This window comes from Anser brachyrhynchus (genome assembly GCF_964034855.1).
Source record: "Anser brachyrhynchus genome assembly, chromosome: 2".
In the NCBI taxonomy this organism is placed as follows: domain Eukaryota; kingdom Metazoa; phylum Chordata; class Aves; order Anseriformes; family Anatidae; genus Anser; species Anser brachyrhynchus.
Window position 1 is genome coordinate 154,662,541 of NC_137695.1, and position 20,663 is coordinate 154,683,203.

Sequence of the window (20,663 nt, forward strand, 5' to 3'; positions counted from 1 at the left end):
TTATATCTGCTTACTAATAGTAACTGAAAATTGCAGTTTTATTTTTTAGAGACCACACTGGTATATTTTCTTTTCTTTCAACGAAAGAAAAATTTTGCTTTTTTCCATTGGTGGGGGAATATCTATTTTAATTGGGCAAATTTTAAAAAAGGGAGTTGGTTGCAGTAAAACCTTAAAACTTTCTTTCTCTCCACCCCACCCCCCCACCCCCACCCCCCAGTTTTTATTTTAGAAGAAGTAACTGGGAGTTGGAAATTGTACTTTTAAGCACAATTTTGGCACCAGATGCTACATAATAGAAAATGCTTAGTTCAGTACCCATCAGAATTTAAAGTTTATTGTCATATAATCACATCAGATGAGAGCAGTATGCAATGCAGTTGGAACATGCACGTTGATACGTCATAGAGTCCACAGGAGACCAGCAAGCAAGTCTTAGCAGTTAAATGGATTGAACTGTGCTTTTAACACAAGAGGAAGAGGTCTGCCTTATTGTACTTGGAGAAGCACAACTTGAACCTTGCTGGTGTAAGGGGTGCTAGGGAAGCACCAGAAAGATCTCAAACATGGTAATGCATTACTTTTAAGATCTGTCAGATGCTTATGATTATACAGTCCTGAAAACAGTTAAATGTAGTCTGTCTTTAACTAAATATATTACTTGATGGCACTTTTATTATTTTGAATTCTAATCATAAAACTGGGATGGAATGATAATTCTTTTCTCAAATACTCTTCAATTTCAGCTGATGAGTAAGGCTATCAAATTTATGGGAAACTGATGAAAGTTGTACTGTTCCTTCAATAAATTAGAAAGACAAGAAGGTGTGATGTATATCTTACTGAGTAGTATTTCTAATGACAGAATGGTGACATACCGTCTGTGCAGTTTTTGTGGACGATAATGTATTATAGGCAGTGTTATCTTGTACTCCAGTCTGTGACAAGGAGTATTATCTCAGCTCTCCAACATCATGTGTGGGATTCAAGAGGGATAGCCAGGAATTAGAGATGGAATAGTTCCCACAGCTGCTTCTGGGATTGCAGTAGGTAGTCTAAAAAGTCTGACTGATACCATTCAGATCTTTGTTATCCTCACTGCTTCCATTGTCCTGAGTAGTCTTTGTCTGTCTGGAAGTGAGGGGAAGAAAACACATCCTTCAATGTTATGTTTATGTTGGTTCGTATCTCTGTTCTCATTTAGCTGTTGGAACACTCTCAGTACACACCTGAATTATTCAAGACTTCCAATTTGCTTTCCTCTGATAGCAGTCTCGTTCACATGTGCCCCCGAACTGCTTTGTGAGCCAGACAAATGTCATGTGGTGATGGCAGGAGCTTGGTTCTATTTCACAGGCCAAACCAAAACGCCGATGTGAGGCAGCTCAACTTCTTAGTTCCTCTGTTAGTGCTTTCTTGTTTGATGTGGCAAACTGTTGGCGTTTTATTTAGCAACTCCCATGTTTATGAATGGATTTTTATGGTAGTCTACTGATAGTTTCAAGATAAAACTATAAGTTGCTGCTGCTGCTGCTGTTCCTCAGAGGAAGTCTTACGTTTGCTTTGTGCCCCTCAGTCACTTCTGCTACATCCATTTTGAGAGATGGGACGTGATGAGAGTAGAGTTGAAGGAGAAAAGACTGAATGAGTTCACAGACATCAGTAAATGGACATCTCAGATGGTAAAACTTAGCTTTACGGCAAAACTTAGTTCTTAGAGCGCTTAGAGTTCTGGTAGAAATACGTAGACAGATGTACTTGAGTGCCTGGTAGGTAGCTTCAGAATGCAGACAATTCTGAAGACATTTCACTATTCTTCTACATAAGTGAAAATTATTCCAACTCCTACCATAAAAAATAATTTCTAAATAGAGATAGCTGAGAGAATCCTTGAGAGGGCACTCTGGTCATCTTTTAGGATTGTAGGAAATGAGAGTTGATATTTGTACTATGAGATTAAAATGGGATGTAGTTTAAGGATGATTGCATCATTTGCCTATATTTTATAAAGCTTTCACTTACAGGTGTCAGCTGCTTTCTGCGATCATTATCTCTGTATTACAGACATAAACTGAGATGCAGGGATAAGAGTATGTACCAAAGAAACTTCTGCCAAAAAGAGGCAGAACTGAGCAGTAAATAAAAATCTTCTATCCATAAGATGCAAGAAAAGACATGAATTTCCTCCTGATGTCCCAATTTCATGCTATGCTACTGGAAGCTGGGTTACAGATTCTATTTTAATGATCCGCAAATGCATCAAGAAGAGATACTCAGCTCAATGTTCAAGACCATTGTGGAGATGAGAAGCTTCACTACTGTGATCGTTGTCTTGACAATAACATTTGGGACACTCTTCTTCCTGTTTACTGTTGACAGATGGTTTGTGATATCAGAAGCAGCTGAGCATGAAGGTTTGATAGGAAGGCTAGAAAGAAAGAGCCTTTTCCTTGTGGAAGAGTTCTGTTCAGATACGATCTTATCAGCCAGCGTCTATCATACAAGATCTCTTGCTAGAGAGATCTTGTTCTTTCTACTTCTCTGCTTTTATGTGTAATTTCTATAGGACAGAGGTGACATTTGTGAAGCTGCAATTAAAATCAAAGGAAGTCTTCACTGTTCAGTTGTTTTCTGAAACTGCCCTGCCTTCTGTCAGTCCCCAAATTAATTATGATACTAATATGTAAAAGAAAAAGCAGAAAAAAAATATATTTTTTAGCCATTTTTCCCTAGCAAGCATTACAGAAGGCTGAACTGGTTGCAGAAAAAATGCTGGTTTTCCTCACTGTAAAGGAGGAAAGTGTTCCGCTTCACTTGATGTTTGGAAACCCAGTAAACAGTGCTAAAGTCTGGGCTTTTCCATTAAACTCCCCTTACCCCATTTACTCTCCCCTTAGTGATAAGACTTGTTACCATACTACTTTTGCTTCAAGTGTAGATATAACATAATGCTCACTCTAGAAGACACTTCTCACAGCACAGTGGTTCTAGAAAAATGGCAGGCAGCGTTGCAGTGCTCTGTTCTACGTAGTAAAACAACTTCTCTAAGACTTTACTTCATCAGCGTTGTGGTGCTAGAACCTGAGCGTGCAGATTCTCAAGATCTCTGCCTTCTTCTTGGACAGAGAAAACAGGCATTTCTCCGTGGCCTTATATAAACTACTCAAGCCTCACTTTACAGTTTCTCTAAGCATCATAAGTTTAATGCGGAGCCCTCACCACTTTGAGGCAATATACTTAAGTTTATTGTTGTTTGCTATTTTTTTTCTTTGTCTTCTCCCTGCCTTCTCTCAAAACCCAAAAGACATTGTGCTGGTATGGGAATACAAAAGAAACTAAATATGAGCAGATATAAACAAGGGCTCTATGTATTGTTTTTTCCAAGATTAGGAAAATGCCTGAAAAGCTTACCCAACTGCACTATGTGCAATTGTCCATGTATGAAGAAGACAGTGCAGAATTTTTGGGTATTGCCCCCACCTTCTAGGGAGAAACTGCTTGCAGACACCTGGAGAAGGAAAAAATCAGGAAAGAAATTTGTAGAAAATGGCCTCAAGAGGACATTTCAGATCTGAAAACATCATAACTCAAAGCAGACTCCCAGTTTAGTATTGCCAGGTGGGAAGAGAAGGGATCCTGTAGTGTTTTTTCCTTTGTTCTGAAAGGAGGGAGGTACACGAGATGAAAAGGAGTAGGAAGAAATGGGTTTCCCTTGCAGAATAAACCAGTTAAAGGGAAATATTAAACATGAACAGTCTTCAATCAGAATTGCTAGGATGCCGTAGAACCTATATAAAATAATGTAAATATCAAGGATGCTTTTAAAACAAAAATATCACACAATGTTTGTCTTTTTTACTGTTGCCTAAAGATTTTTAAAGTATGTGTACTTCAAAAGTGAGACTTGACATCATACTTTCTGTCCAGAGGAAAAAAAATTATATTTAACATAAATATGGTCCGTCCCCACGTGTCCAAAGACGAGCCGGCATGGAAGAAGACCGGCCTGGCTCAACAGAGAGTTGCGGCTTGTGCTTAGCAGAAAAAAGAGGGTTTATAATCTTTGGAAAAAAGGGCGGGCCACTGAGGAGGACTACAAGGATGTAGTGAGGCTGTGCAGGGAGAAAATTAGAAAGGCCAAAGCTCATCTGGAGCTCAACCTGGCTACTGCTGTTAAAGACAACAAAAAATCCTTTTACAAATATATCAACGCGAAACAGAGGACTAAGGAGAATCTCCATCCTTTACTGGATGCGAGGGGAAACCTAGTTACTAAGGATGAGGAAAAGGCTGAGGTGCTTAATGCCGCCTTTGCCTCGGTCTTTAGCGGCAGTACCGGTTGTTCTCTGGATACCCAGTGCCTTGAGCTGGTGGAAGGGGATGGGGAGCAGGATGTGGCCTTCGCTATCCATGAGGAAATGGTTGGCGACCTGCTACGGAGCTTGGATGTGCGCAAGTCGATGGGGCCGGATGGGATGCACCCGAGGGTACTGAAAGAACTGGCAGAGGAGCTGGCCGAGCCGCTTACCATCATTTATCGGAAGTCCTGGCTATCGGGGGAGGTCCCAGTTGACTGGCGGCTAGCCAATGTGACGCCCATCTATAAGAAGGGCCGAAGGGCAGACCCGGGGAACTATAGGCCTGTCAGTTTGACCTCAGTGCCAGGAAAGCTCATGGAGCAGATTATCTTGAGGGTCATCACGCGGCACTTGCAGGGCAAGCAGGCGATCAGGCCCAGTCAGCATGGGTTTATGAAAGGCAGGTCCTGCTTGACGAACCTGATCTCCTTCTATGACCAAGTGACGCGCTTGGTGGATGAGGGAAAGGCTGTGGATGTGGTTTACCTTGACCTCAGTAAGGCTTTTGACACCGTTCCCCACAACATTCTCCTCAAGAAACTGGCTGCTCGTGGCTTGGACTGGCGTACGCTTCGCTGGGTTAGAAACTGGCTGGATAGCCGGGCCCAGAGAGTTGTGGTGAATGGAGTCAAATCTGGTTGGAGGCCGGTCACTAGTGGTGTCCCCCAGGGCTCGGTACTGGGGCCGGTCCTCTTTAATATCTTTATCGATGATCTGGATGAGGGCGTCCAGTGCACCCTCAGTAAGTTTGCAGATGACACCAAGCTAAGTGCGTGTGTCGATCTGCTCGAGGGCAGGAAGGCTCTGCAGGAGGATCTGGATAGGCTGGAGCGATGGGCTGAGGTCAACTGTATGAAGTTCAACAAGGCCAAGTGCCGGGTCCTGCACCTGGGGCGCAACAACCCCAAGCAGAGCTACAGGCTGGGAGATGAGTGGCTGGAAAGCTGCCTGGCCGAGAGGGACCTGGGAGTATTGGTTGATAGTCGGCTGAATATGAGCCAGCAGTGTGCCCAGGTGGCCAAGAAGGCCAACGGCATCCTGGCCTGTATAAGAAGCAGTGTGGCCAGCAGGTCTAGGGAAGGGATTGTGCCCCTGTACTCGGCTCTGGTGAGGCCGCACCTCGAGTACTGTGTTCAGTTTTGGGCCCCTCGCTACAGGAAGGACATGGACGTGCTCGAGCGAGTCCAGAGAAAGGCGACCAAGCTGGTGAGGGGTCTGGAGAACAAGTCTTACGAGGAGCGGCTGAGGGAGCTGGGCTTGTTCAGCCTGGAGAAGAGGAGGCTCAGGGGCGACCTCATCGCTCTCTACAGTTACCTTAAAGGAGGCTGTAAAGAGGTGGGGGTTGGTCTGTTCTCCCACGTGCCTGGTGACAGGACGAGGGGGAATGGGCGAAAGTTGCGACAGGGGAGTTTTAGGTTGGATGTTAGGAAGTACTTCTTTACCGAAAGGGTTATTAAGCATTGGAACGGGCTGCCCAGGGAGGTGGTGGAGTCACCATCCCTGGAGGTCTTTAAAAGACGTTTAGATGTAGAGCTTAGCGATATGGTTTAGTGGAGTACTTAGTGTTAGGTCGGAGGTTGGACTCGATGATCTTGAGGTCTCTTCCAACCTAGAAATCTGTGATACTGTGATAAATACTTAAATTCTCACAAGATAATTGACCTCAACTATCTCAGTTAATGAGATTAAATTCACACTTTAGGAACTGGGTTGATTCTGATACTGCAGATTCCTTTGAAAAGTTTTCCTATGAGCAGATTATTGCCTTGAAATGATAGAGCTCTCTAAATTGCTACTTCATGTATAGTACTAGATTTTTGTGTAATACAAAGATAACTTTTTCTGTGAATGCCACAACGTATTCAGACTCTATAACAGGTGAAACAAATCTTTTTAATGCTTTTTGTTTCTTTTCTTTAACACAGAACTCCTTAAAGCATACAGATGTATGTACCCTTTTCTTTGGGTCATAGTCTCTTGGTTGCCTTCTCAGAAGTTTTGCATTTGTCAGTTGAATTGAGAGAGTCAGTGTTGTTATAGAGCACTAAGGAAAGGAGTCAAAGTAGAAGGTATCAAATATCACTGGGCAGCATTACTTCCCATTATAATTTTGGCTCTTTTTTACACAGATTATTAATTTTGAAGGGTCTGTCCATTAATATAGATAGGTCATGATATCCTTTTAGTGGAAGTAAAAGATTTTTCCTTTCAAATGTTTATTCGTTTTGCAGTTTGCATACTGTAAAATGAGTCATTTTTTGTTTAATATATATTTAGGTCTGTGAAATGAAACCCTGCAAAAGTCATTCTGACAGGATTGACAGATACAGGGATAGGGCTCAGCTGCTATAGGTTTCTAAACTTGACAGTCTTAAAATAAATAATTATGTACCATGTGGAAGGATAGTGAATGTCAATTTTAAGTTGGTTGTCAGAATAAAGACTGTTCTATCACTGGCTGCTGCAGGGCAAAATTGTGTTATTTCTTAGGCTTCAAACTTCGACCTTGTTATTCTGGTCTGTGCTGCATGGGCTGGCGAACCACAGATAGCATTTATGTTGGGCACAGATACTTTTTTGGGAGTTTTCATAGTACATTCCTATTAACTTTTTGTTGAGGAAGCTTTATGTTAACAATTAAATACTCATCCACAGTTTTTGGTTATGTATTTGCACACATCACGGCTTTACTGTGTCTGGCATGGATTATTTTGTGGAATTTAAAAATTGTTAGTTAAAAAAAAAAAATCTATATTGTAATTTTGTTCATTTTAGAAGTGATTGTGACTTAAGTGTTATTTGTATTATAATAAATGCTTTATCTGCTAGTTCATGTTAAGGCTATAAATTGCCTTTTCTCTCTGGTTTTAATTTTGTTAGCAATCAATCTAATTTTGGAAGCATTTTGTCAATATTTGCAATTACTTGTTAGCGACCATATTTTATAAGGATTTCCTTCTCACTCAGCAGGTAAAGATTTGGTGGCATCAGTTTGTGGAGTATTTATTTTCCAATTATCATCAGCTCTGGGTCTGTCTGTCATTAGAAAGAAAAGGAGAGAAAACCAGAGACTTGCTTTTGACATCCTGCGGACATGTCTAATAGTCTTCTGTTACATATTGCCTGTTCCATCAATTATGTAAAAGACTATACATAGCTACATTTCTATAAAATATGAAAACATGATGGAAAAGGAGCATGAAATAAGGCTTATCCTCCAATTTCCATTCAGTGGTCTTAATAGAAATAGAAATGTCATTACGAAATGGAAGACTGTTTTAGTCCATGGTTATAATATTCATACAGGTTTTTAAATACTAATGGCTGCAGGTTTCTGCTTTTAACTTTGAAATTTTGATTGCCATTTCTTGTCTACTTGTTACAATGATAGTCTTTGCATATGTGCGCATCTTTCTTGTTTTGAAGACACTGAACCTTACAAACACATAGGAAGTGTATAACTCTTGTTTATTCTTTATTGTGCTTTCTATCTGTGAATTCAAGGATGCAAAGGCAAAACGCTAGACAGTAGTAGGCACTGATGGCAAAGAAATTGGGTTCCGTATGTACACCGGCTACCCATCTTTCATTGGCACTTTTAAGGTCTTCAACCTTCTGACCTATTGGCATCATTTTAAATACAAAATTCCCACATCCACATTTACCACTGTGGACCAGGATCTCAGTGATGAAAAATAAACCTAAATGGATATAGCTACAGCTTATTTTCCCTTCCCATTAATGAACAAACAGGACCTCAACTGTCATTGTCACATGGATGCTTAGTTTCCTTAGCTTAGGACATGTCTGCATCTTTCAAGCTTTCTCCTCTTCACAGGTAGAATGTATAATAATTGTAAGAACTGCTTCTTAAAATTTAACTTATTTATTTCTTGTTCCCCTTCCTGCTTCCCTTCTCCCACGCAGTGGAGCAGATTACTATGATTATGGCCATGGACTGAGTGAAGAAACATATGACTCTTATGGTGAGTAGCTTTGAGCTGAATGAGTACAGTAGTAAAGTCTTCTGAAAAAGTAATATAAACACAGAAGAATAATTTCCCTAAGGCAGACTTCAGTTCAGATAACAGCTGTTCGGGGATTCTTGCACTGTCACAGAGCTCCACATGTGGTTATTGAGAAAAATATTGCAGGAGGCTTCTGTGGTGTGTTAGCTAACATAGTCATGTAAAACTAAAATCAAAGAAATAAAAAACTAAAAGAGAAAAATCTAAATCATACTGCAAGTACTCCTTTCATGTCACATGCAATGAGATTTATGGAAAAAAATGGGGTGTTGGGACTTTAGAAGCTGTTTGCTGCTGAAAGCAAGTGTTTCTAGTGTGGCATAACTGATGTGCAATTTGATAGCAGCTAGGAATATGCTGAACTTCTGTACTGAGTCAGAGCCTAACTGAGAGTGCTTTAGACTTGTATGGTCCTCTTGTATGCTTATCATGCATCAGTCTTGTGAAATCAAGCAGGGAGTCATTATGTAAAGGTTGTAAAAGTACTTTAGGTGGCTAATAGACACGAGGGCAGTGGGTTGCTCATACAGAGACAAAACAATGCATAATGAAGCAAAAACCATATGCCAGTGGTAAAGACTACACTTTTTTTGGGCTAGAATTACAGCAGTGACAGTTTTAATTAAAGAAATCTGTTACGGATTAGAAGCATAAAGCATGTTAAAAGGCACCTTTGCTTAAGGGATCAATGTTAAATCTCTGGCTAGAGATCAGAGAAATAAAATCTAGATCACTCAAATATCAAACATTTGAGGATTACTAGTACATAGTTTGAGAGTTGTGACTCAGGGTAATGAATGTTACAGTGATTTCAGAACTCAACTGAAAATATTCCGTGATATATTTCTTGGACTATGTTTTGAAGTGTTCCCTGCTGAAAACAAAAATGACCTCAACTAAGATGTTCGTCTTGATAAATGAACCTAATACAGAAGTTTGCTCAATATCATCTGCTTAAACTAGTTCATTTTGCTTAAGGGAAAAGACAATTTATCAAAAGAAGAGGTCATTTGAAATTCCTCTATCCCCCAGCACTTTCACTTGGTCTTGATAGATATATAAGTTAAATGTTTATTTCAGTATTAAAATAAATGCTTTGCCAATATAAGCATGATATTTCTAAGAATATTTCATGAATGCAAAATTGATAGGGGGAAAATGTGCTAAACTGCTCAATATAGATAGAGTTGACTGAGGGGGGAAATGCGGATTGCGGTACTTAGGGCTGAAAAAAAATATTTATTTTCCCATTTAGAATTGGTTTTCTAAGCACTGCCATTCAGAATATTAAGTGATATATTTACTCATGTTGAGAGGAAGACTATAAATACCTTGAATGATTTGGGGTTAGAGCCAATAAAGCCTTAGTGACTACAAGTTACATGCTTCCTTAACTAGCTCACCCTCAAGTACACCCTTAAATGTGGAATCAAGTACTAATAATCATCCTTACGTTACATAAAGAACATTAGTTGCCTCAAAATAAAATTCATAAGACAGCTCACTGAGCAGATGGCTGCCTAGTGCTAGCCAGGAGGAAACGGTGTCGCAGGAACTATCTGAATTTCTCGTTCTCTGAGAAGCTCAGGTGCCAAGTCCAGAGGATATAGGAAGATATTTGTTAGAATTCTGAGCCCCAGTGGTACCAAAAGGAGTACTGATGAAAAGTAACTCTTTACCCTACTGATTTAGCCAGGTGCTTGAAAAGGAGCAAGGACTCGCTTCAAACTGTTCTTGCTACTAAACTAAGATTGATTTTTATATTTAAACTATTATTTGCAGCAGTACTTTAAAGCTAGGATATTCTTTAATTCTTGTTCCTTAGCCAGCTGCCTTTACTGTCTGGCTGGGGTTCTCTTCCTTAATATGAACCTTGTTCTCATTGCAGTGAAGAAGCCCATGAGGTTGCTTCTCATGTGTGTTATTCTGTTACCAGATAGCTGGAGAACATGCCTAAGATAAAGTTTAATTCTTCTAGCCTTAGAGCTAAATTTGAACTTGTGTCTCTTGCCTACTAGGCAATTGTTCCGGCCACCTCAGTGTGATACGTAACCTATGCTCCCCTCATCTTTTTTTTTTAAATAAAGTATCTAGGATGAAACTATTACGAAGAAACGATGAAACTAGACCGTTGAGTTTATGGGATCCCTGCCACCTAATTTCAGATGTCTACCATCTGAGGAAGTTACCTTACCATTCAAAGAAATTCAGGGTGTTCCTTGATTGTTGACTGATATTTTTTTTCTGTTGACTAGAACGACAAATAGTGATGCCTCCATTTTAGATTACCATATTTATTCATTTGGATTCCACAATTTGTTTCTGGATTGCATTGTGTTCACTTGTACACTTGTCTGCTTAGGGCAGAGCAATTCCCCAAAAAGAGATTTGGAAGCACATTCACTCTTTTCAGGTTGCTTTTGGGACTTTTTTTTACTCTTGGTTTATATGGTACTCTGATTTGTGTTCACATGATTAAAGCACACCTAAGTCCTGTTTTGTTATACTATGCGTTTGGTCCTGAATCTTCCCTCATGTTGTGAATGCCCGGCACAGTAGGTCTGATTCTCATTTATTCATACAATATGCTGCTCCCTTTTGTTTATATTTATTACCATTAAAACACAGTAGGATTTTGAAGCATTAAACATAGCACACATTGTTTCACAAATTTCTTTTACTGTCAAAATTCAAACAAGCAGTGTCCCCTACTTTTTAATGTTTTTATAATCTACCTTCCAATTTCTTGCATGTTAGAGGAAATGTGTGTTTAAGTGAAGACTAACATTGCCTTTAGATTGTTAGAAGCCACAGGTGTTTGTAGTGAAACTTGAGGCTTTTTACTATTAGATTGCATATTTGAATTAAATCTAAATTGGTGCTGATTCAAAGAAATTTATTTCTGAGGGTTGCTTATTTATAGCTCAGATGCTTCATTCATTTCATCCTAACATAATTATTTCTTAGTCTGTTAGTATAGCTGGCATTTCTATATATATTGAGTAAGTAGACTCAGCTGAATGACAGAGCCCTAAATAGTATCCCTGTAAATCTGTCACACTCCATGGTGTTACTGGCTGAAAGACCATCATGGGGTAGCTCATGTAGATGTGTTGCACCCACATTTTGTGGTTCAAGAATTAAACTTCAGTATGTACGCCTTGGTTTGAGTAGATAGTGTTGCCATTTAAATCACAAATAATAATATTTTTTTTTAAAGTACAGTATCTGAGAATATTGAAAGGGGTCTAACTATATTTTATTTTCCCTTCTTGTAGGGCAAGAAGAATGGACCAACTCAAGACACAAGGCACCTTCTGCAAGGACGACAAAAGGAGTCTACAGAGACCAGCCATATGCGAGATACTGATTGTACTGTCTGATGTTGTGAAATATCCAATCTCCACCAGTCCTGTATACTGTTCAAAGTAATTTTTTCTATGAACAATCCCTTTTTATTAAATCAAAGCGCTTAAAAATCTGAACGGATGGACTGAACTTAAAATATTTTGTTGAAAGAACAACCTGGACAGAAAGATATGTAAAACAAGGAACTTTGTTATTTCCAAACTGTATTTGAAAAATAGGTGATCAAAAAAATAACCTTTGATTAACTAGTGTTAAACTAGGTTTACTAAATATGTTAGTCCATTCTTTTAACATAAGCGTAACCTTTTATTTTAAAGGTTTTCAACAATTTAGTTTTTAGTCTTTATTTTCAGCCATTTGCTAGTTTTTCTCTTTGCAAACATGCGTAAAAAGGGAAGCAAATTACAAATGCAAATAATGTGGTATTTTGTAACTCAAGTCTTGAAATGTTCTGTAGTGTTAAGCAAAGTTTTACCCTTGCTTGATACTAAATAAACTTTTGAAAGAAAATCAGTGTGTGTGAGATTAATTTTATGCTTTATCTTATAATAAAACTTCATAAATAGTAGTAAACAGGGAGAAATCCGTTTAACAATGTGATCATTGTTAAAGGCTCATATTAAACATAAAAGGCTCATATTAAACATTGCACAACTTCTTAAAAATGGTATAAACCTAAATGTACGTTTATATACTCACAGTAGATATAAATGCTGTTTAAAGTATCCAAATGGTATGGATCTGCTTGAGTGCCACATTAAATCAAAATATTTTTGTAAAAAATGGTTTAAAATAGCTAATGAATTTTCTGAAAAAGATGTGACTAGTTTTCATCTTGTTGAGCATTTTTTCACTAGTGCAACTTTGGAATTTTTATGAGAATTTTGGTACGTTAATGACCACCTCGCTCCGTGCTGGAAGCAATAAACACAAAGCTTTTAAAGACTTTCTGACTTGACTAATTGAGGTCGCTTTCGTCAGAGGCAGAGGATGTGTAACCCTTAAAACGGTCTTCATTTGCAAAGGTAAATAAATCAAATAAGATTTTAATCTCACTAATTTATCGTAGTATAACCAATAAAAACAGGGAGACTACAACTGAGAAAGTTTCATTTCAGAATGTAGGAAAGGCTTTAAGAACACCTAAATTCTCATTTTAAAACGTTTAATTTTTGTTAGTGATCTAAAATCCTTAGCATAGCTAGTTAAATTTGGACAAACTATTCCCTATTAAACAACTGTAAAACCTCATAACCAATAGTTCGTAATATATTATTTTTCCATAAATTCTAGTAACTTAAACATTACAAATGTTATCTGAAGTTCTTTTTGTTGATCACTAAGTTTTTATTAATTATAGTTTGATTTACATTGTTTTCTTTATTTTTTATTTGAAAGTCTTTCAAATTTTGTAAAAGTATTTTGTTTTCTCTTGTCAGGAAACCTAACTCTTTGGACAGCCAAGAGAACAAAAACCTTAATCTTCTGATGCTTTGGTAGGTATCTTTACTCATCTGTGAAATTATTAGATAAATAATGGAGCTTTTGATCAGGTCCTTAATTTTTTATACACAAGGCTTTAATTACTTAATGGTTACAGGCACTGAACTATAGCGCAATCAAAATCACTGCCTATTTTCAATTCCTCTGGGAAAACCCATAATTTTAAATTGTCATTAAACAGGACATTAAACTGTGCTGGTATGCAGACACTGTCCTCTGGGTGTTTGCTTATTGTGTGACTGTATCTGAGACTGGAAATCAAAAGGTATACGTAGTTCTGACAGCATTTCAGCCAATTAAGTATTTCATCACATAGAGGTAGAAAAGAAAGAAAAAGAATGTGAAAAAAAAAGAAAAGAAATAAAATGAATGTTATTTTATGCTAATAGCGTTCAAATGGGAACTTAAAACTCTCATCTAGTCAGCAGACAGGTCTGAAATGGTTTTACAAACCTGAATAAAGCATTTTGTAGAATGATTTTTTGAGTCAAGCATTTCTGCATGAAATGCAAAGTGGATTTTGGCACAAATGGAGGACAAGTCCATTGAGAAACATTAGCTATAGACCTAGTTTTACTGTTTCTGATGAATTCAATACGTAAAGTTTAGTGGTGGACTTGGCAGTGCTAGGTTAACAGTTGGACTTGATGATCTTAGAGATCTTTTCCAGCCTAAATGATTTTATAATTCTATGAAGTAATTTAACTGTACTTTGTACAGACTTTTTCTTTGTTTTCTACTTGGAATGGAAATTCTTCCTGCTAACCTCAGATCTCAGAGCCTGTAGTGGAGTTTAGAGCTTTATACTTCAAAATATTGCATACATTGTACTGCTTCCCTACAGAACTGTAAATTTAGGAGTCTGCTGTCACAGGCCAAAGGATTTTTTTGTACATACTAAATGGCTTTAGAACAATTTTGACACTACTGTAAATGTTTAAAGCAAAGGACTTTAGAAAGGTTAGGAGAGCTTGGGGAGGATTCCTGCCCTCTGGGGCTCAAAGGGCAAAGATTAAATAACCGAGAGTAAGGCTAGCTGCTAGAACTGCTAGAGCAAATCTGAGAATATAAATATCTTTTTTAAATACATATATACATAAATAGTGACACTGGTTAAATCTTTCTTTCTATTGACAACTTCTAAATCACTTAATGAGTTGCATAAATCGTTAAGTTTTCATTTGCAAATATGAAGTTGTATATTTACCATATACAATGAAACTGGATGGCTTAAAACTAAAATATCTAGTAGCAGGGATAGCTAGTAGTGAATCAGAAGTGAATTCGACCTGCTGGAGTGCTTATCCAACTCGTAGTTTTGATGCCATCTTTCCTTGGTGCATTCTGTATGGAGGATGGATGGATCAGCAGAGATATGTGCAGTTTCTCTTGGGGAGGGAGAGGGGGGTTGGAAATCAGGTGCCCATGTCAAATCATGCAGAGGATGTTTGCAACTCCCATTGTTTGACAGGGTCTCATGTGACTGGATGTTGCAGGTCACAATTTAATTGAAAGAAAATTCTTCACATGACTAAGTGCACACCCATCCTGGTGTTGGCTTTGGGCATGTGCCAGATCTGCATCTGACAGAAGACAGCGTAATCCCTGGCCTTATAGTGTTCCTACTGAGTTGCTGTGACCCACCTTGCCAGGAAAGTTAATCATTTGAGTCCTGGTTTATTTGCTCTTTTAATGAGATGCAAGATCTAAATGTGGTAAATTTCAGAAAAAAAGTGCATAGATATTGAACATAATAGTGGTATGAATTTTAAATCCAGTAAGTCTTCCTTCTTTCAATGCCTCACATTTTATTTCTCCCAAGAAAAGAATGTTTATACCACTTAAAACAGCTGATTCTAGATATTCATAGAAACTACAAATTTGCAGTATAAAACTTGATAGTTCTGAGATAATGTGCACTAGCATTGTGTTCAGCTATTTCATTTTTGTTTTTTCTTTCTTTGGACTAATCTATGAAATTAAATTTGTTGGGTTTTGAACTGAGGGAAAAATAAATCTAAAAAGATGCCTTAATCAGAGAAGGAGGAAGGTAGAGAGGAACAGGGGAGAGGGAGAGAGAAAGAGAGAAGACAGCCTTTATTTTATCATGACAAACTTCAATTTAGCAACATTTATCCATTCTAGTCAGAATAGTATTCTTACACTAGTCAGTTGCTGTGTTACTGGCCAAGTAATATGATTATAATCACATCATTAATTTGCCTTTATTGAAGCTTTTATCACACTTGCATTGAATTCCAATGAAAGCAGTTTCTGCAATGGTTTCCATAAATCTGCATACATTTATTGTATACATTATTGCCTGATTCAACTGCTTGTAATCTGACAGTCTTCAGAGAATTAGTAGTAGCTAGTCTTGGGATGTATACAAATAAATTCTGTTTTCTCTTTTTCAGGAACTTCTGCCATGTTAATTACGGACTGCTTAGAGCATTGTACTTGTCCGTGTGCCTAGGCAACAATGAGACAGGCTTCGGAGTATGAAAATCCTGTTCTGTATTTCTTGTATTAAAGCCTTAAAGTGTATAATGTTATATACTTTTTAAAATAATTGTATATATAAACCATTAATTGTTTAGTGACTAAAAAATGTTTTATTTGGAGGTCAATAAAGAATTTCCATTTAAGTTCCTGTTACAAAGCAATAATGCAACTTCATGTTCCTTTAGTGACTCCCCTTAGCCTTACGCAGCAAGTATAAGCATGTGTGAATTCTCATGACATAAAGTTTAAATATGCTTTTCAAAATAGCTTGTCTGATATATGAACAACATGAATAAATTAAAATGAAGATTGGTGTTTTATTCTGAAGCTTTTCATATTAACTAATCATAAACAGGTCTACTTAAAACAAGACTCATGGGTAGAAATGATATTCCAACTTCCATTTCCTTCAGAAACTTGTTGTATAACATGAAGGTGTTTTAATTCCTGTCAATTATATTATGCTGCTTATTCTCTTTCACTTGGTGTTTGCATAGAAATGTTTTCTCTGATACACACAGTTTTTTAGTAGTAGTATTGGATGAGGCTTTTACACCTTGATTAATCTTGTATCTTACAGCTATGTTTCCTCAATGCTTTCTCTGTTTTATATTAATCGTGATTGTGATAATTTGTAACAAATAAAATTATGATAATTTAATTCCTTTTGTTTTTTCCTAAATATTTCTTGCAGAGTGTGTGTCTCATTCCTCAGTTACGTTTCCATCAGATGTATTTTTCTTTTTGTATTTACTGAAACTCATTCATCCTCAGAAAAACAATCTGGGTCTACCACATTTATTTTTATCTTGAAAATAAGCAATATCACTTAATAACTTCTTCACACCAAATGCCTCCTCTTCAGCATATTATTTTCTAATACTGTATACTGACTATTGAAGGATGGATTGGAAATTTATGGGGATACGGGAAAATTAAGATTTCATGTTAAACTTTGCACTGATGCAAGTGTCTTGAGTAACTTACCATGTTTAATAAAGTGAAAAAACAACAACAACAACAAACACTATCCATTTAAGGTGCTTTTATCAGTTACTCTCACAATCAGGAAATATTTTCCCTGCCATCATCTCTCACCATATTACAACTACATTTCTGCAATGTTTTCCACAGCAAGCTATAAGTACATAGAAAATAAATAACATATTTAATAAGTAAGAGCAAAATCTGAAAACATTTGAGTAAGCACAAGAGATGTATAATAATGGATTCCCTTCACATTGACAGGCAGGAACCTCTGGTGTGGAACAGCACCTAACATTTTAAATGCTAGCCAAGTGTAAAAATTGTCTGTAGATCCTGGGCAGGGAGGGCTGGAATTTAGATAAGCAGAATGCAATTTCACTTGCTACAATTTGGACTGGACAGTAGGATTACCAACACAATCTAATTTGAGGACTGCTATGAGCTACATAATGAGTAAGGTATTGAGCTTTCACTCTAGAGTCAACAACAAAGCTTCCTAGTATTGATATTGAAATGTTTTGCTAGCATAACTTATTTTAATATGTGGCACTATCAAAGCTACCTAGAATTTCCAATAATTTTGATATCTTTTCTAAATACTGAGTAGACTAACGTAGAAACTGATACAGTCAAGTTAAAGTGGGTTAGGCGCAGGCTATCTGCCTGTTTGTCTTGCACACAGTTTGCTTGATTTCACTAAAAACCTGTTTGTTCTCTGAATCCTGGTCTTCGTTTCTGCTGGGTTTTATCAATAAGTGGGGTTGTGTATTTCTTGTGATCTCTTCTAAGTGAAATCTGGGTCTTGTTGAAAGGGGGAAAATTTTCATCACTCACTTCAAGAGACCGTGTATGTGCGTTGGAAGGGAAGGCTGCATCCTTCCTCCAGTTCTACGATAACAGTTCATACCATCACTTTTCTTAAAGGTTTGGAGCAAGGACACGAGCCTTCAGCTTCAGTCTGCTTCACAGTCTTTCCAATACCGTACTTGGACATCTAAAAGTGGGGGTCTCCCACCATTACTTAGGTACATAAATTTATGAAATAATAGTCTGTAACTGTATGAATTAGAACAAACCATGGTTCATCCTCCTTTCTAAAGAACGTTTCAGAGCATACTATTCAAGCTGGAACTTCTCATCTTTCTGGGTAAAAGAATGGAAAATTTAAAGATGAAAATAAAAAGTTATAAAGTTAAAAATACACATAATATACTGATAAAGAGGATTACATCTGTCATTGAATGATAGAATTTCCCAGTTACCAATATCCAACAACCTCAGGGCTGCCACAGCCAGCAAATTCACAACCAAGAATCAGAGTATCTTTGGCTTCAAGTTTATGAAAAAGATTAATTGGTTGAAGGGGCTGAGAATTATTTTCACTAGCTCAGCATTTTTTTTCCAAGACAGCTGCAATTGTTTAATGGGAAGAAAAACCCCTTTGGTAATGGAAATTATTGAAGGTAGTTAGTGTTAAAGCACGTATTGCTAAGATGATAAATGTTTGTGCACTCTCAGATACTTGAATGTGTTTGCAGTGCATTGACCCTTGTCTTCAGGCAGGCTCTCTCTACGACTGCAAGCTGAGAGAACATCTCTGCTAACTTGGATTTTTAAAATGCTTAGAAACTTTAGCCAAGGGCAGAAATAAAGCTGCTGTGCTGCATAGTTCTTTTTTAGCCTCCTTATTGGAAAGTATTAAGTCTGAAATGGTGATATTACTAAAAATATCAAATTAGGGAAGAAGCTTAACGGAAATTTCCAGCTTTCAGTCAAAGATGTACTTGGGATTTATGAAATTAAAATAATTTAGATTTAATTAGGATATGGGACAAATTTTCTCAGGAATCTTTACATCCACAAATCAAAATAACTCATGCTATTTCAAGACAGAAAGCTACTGTGCTAGAATTCCTGACTAAACAAGGTTCCGCTCTTACCACCCTGAGAGAAATCAAATGTGAATCAGTCCATGGAGTTCACTTTCTGCTTTTGCAAAGCTAAACACTTATCCACAGTTCTTTATGCATAGAACCATTTGGCGTGACATAGCTTAAACAGTATTATCTTTATATGCTTACTAAAATTTAAAATCAAGAGAGAAGAATTGCACCTGACGTGAAATGATGACCCTTCTGTGGAGTCAAAAGGAAGGGTTTTTACTGATCCTAGAATGATTTTTCCCTCCTGCTCAAAACCTAGTGAACTGCTCCAAATGCTGACTCAGGCAGCAGCCTACAAACTCAGGGGTTCATTGATTTCTGAGGCAAAAGAGTAAGTGGCAACTTGTGCTAACACTGTTGATCTGCTTGTGAAAGATCCTGACCCCGTAAGCATCTCACAAAGATGGAACACTGCCATTTTTTTTTCCATTTGATAAATAGTCTTTCTGTTTTATTTATTTATTTATTTATTTATTGGGGGGGGGGGGGGGGGGTTGTTCTGTTTTGTTTTTGTTTCTTTAGTGGTGGTAGGTTTTTTTTTTGTTTGTTTGTTTGTTTGTTTTTTAATGCAGAAGTAGCTGTTTCTTGTGTATTTCCTACTGAGGGAAAATATGCAGACTTCTCCACAAAAGTCACCGTTGTATTAAAAAGAAGGAAAATGCATTTGTTTTGAAATTTGTTCACCGGATAATGCAACTGCCAGCTCATAACTCCATCGATGTGGATTAGCTTGCCTGCGATGGTAACATACTTCTATAGAGTTACTCTGCTAAACATACATTCATGGACTTTGGGCTTCTACTGTAAGATTCTGCAATGTTCATATTGCAATATGAGTATTTTCTGTTTTAAAAACTGCTTTAAAAGGCCCTTCAGGACCGCTGATCACAGACTTTAAAGCAAATGTGAGGGCCAAGTATTAACTATGGTAAATACTGCTTATGTGCATTTTGGAAGTCATCTGACTTTCATGATCAGAAATATCCAAATGTGAAAATTAACCTTATTTTGTTTAGTTTACAGTTTCCATTTTTTTTTACTGCACTTGAGCCTCTCACTTCTCACTCTCAAAGAAACTTCAGTTTCTTTGAACAGAAACTTTCACTGGACATTTAAAATATTCCAGTGATGATTTCCTCAGTTGTACAGCATATTAATAAGAAAAGTACACTTTTTTTTTTCTTGATACACTTGCAGACTACGTTATTGTTCTATTAGCAATAGAGATCCTCTAAGACTGATACACTTCAGTAGAAGTCAAGAAAGCAGAGATGATCCTCTAGTAGTTATTCCTCTTGAATGAGTTGTGGGATAAATGTATAAGGAATTGTGGTGAAGTTTCTTGATATGCTTTATAGTGGCGATTGTGAGTTGCACTTACTTTTTTATTACATTCATTACAGATTTGAAGAAATGAAAGTAGAAAGTAATAGTACATTAAACAACAGGAAACTCTAGATGAGGAAAATAGGTTATTAAAAAATCAATCTATATACTAAAAGCCATTTTGTATTTCCAACTCTGAAATGGAAGAAAAAAGTCTCCATGTTGTAGAGCATAGCTTCTCTGAGCCAGCTGGGGAAGCCATGCAATCAATAGTTGCTAATCTTTAAAACATTGTAGGTTTTTTTGGCACACAGTATTCCAGCAATGATTCCCTGGAGTTCACTCTTGATTTAGACATATTTGATGTGTGGAATTTGAAGTGGTGTGTCCTAGGTCAAAGGGGGATATCCTGTAAGAGTAAAACATGGGGTCCAAGCATGGTCTATGATAACTTACCATTTTTTTTTTCTTAGCTAGTCTGGCATTGGAATCACTCATGTAGTACTAATAACTTCAGTACTTTTTGGTGGTAGCTTTCAAAAGTATAAGCAGACAATTTTTGTAAATGCCACAATCAGTATCCCTTTGAAAGGTCACTTTGTGTACTCCTGAATAATAGTTATATGCATGTGTACATAATTTAA

The 20,663-nt window shown here is 37.3% G+C and overlaps 1 protein-coding gene across 4 annotated transcripts in view; it reads left to right on the top strand.

The window, feature by feature from the left end:
• The window catches only part of KHDRBS3 (KH RNA binding domain containing, signal transduction associated 3), a 96,206-nt gene extending 79,756 nt beyond the window's left edge, over positions 1 to 16,450 (top strand). For 3 of the 4 annotated variants that reach the window (XM_080580821.1, XM_080580822.1, XM_080580823.1), the window contains 2 exons: positions 8,286 to 8,344; positions 11,665 to 12,265. In XM_080580821.1, the coding sequence (XP_080436947.1) occupies positions 8,286 to 8,344; positions 11,665 to 11,756 (151 nt within the window). In that variant the 3' untranslated portion in view covers positions 11,757 to 12,265. Of the gene's footprint in view, positions 1 to 8,285; positions 8,345 to 11,664; positions 12,266 to 13,194; positions 13,252 to 15,675 lie in introns of those variants that run through there. The other variant, XR_013946779.1, reaches the window with a different exon arrangement.
• The last annotated feature ends 4,213 nt before the right edge of the window (positions 16,451 to 20,663 follow it).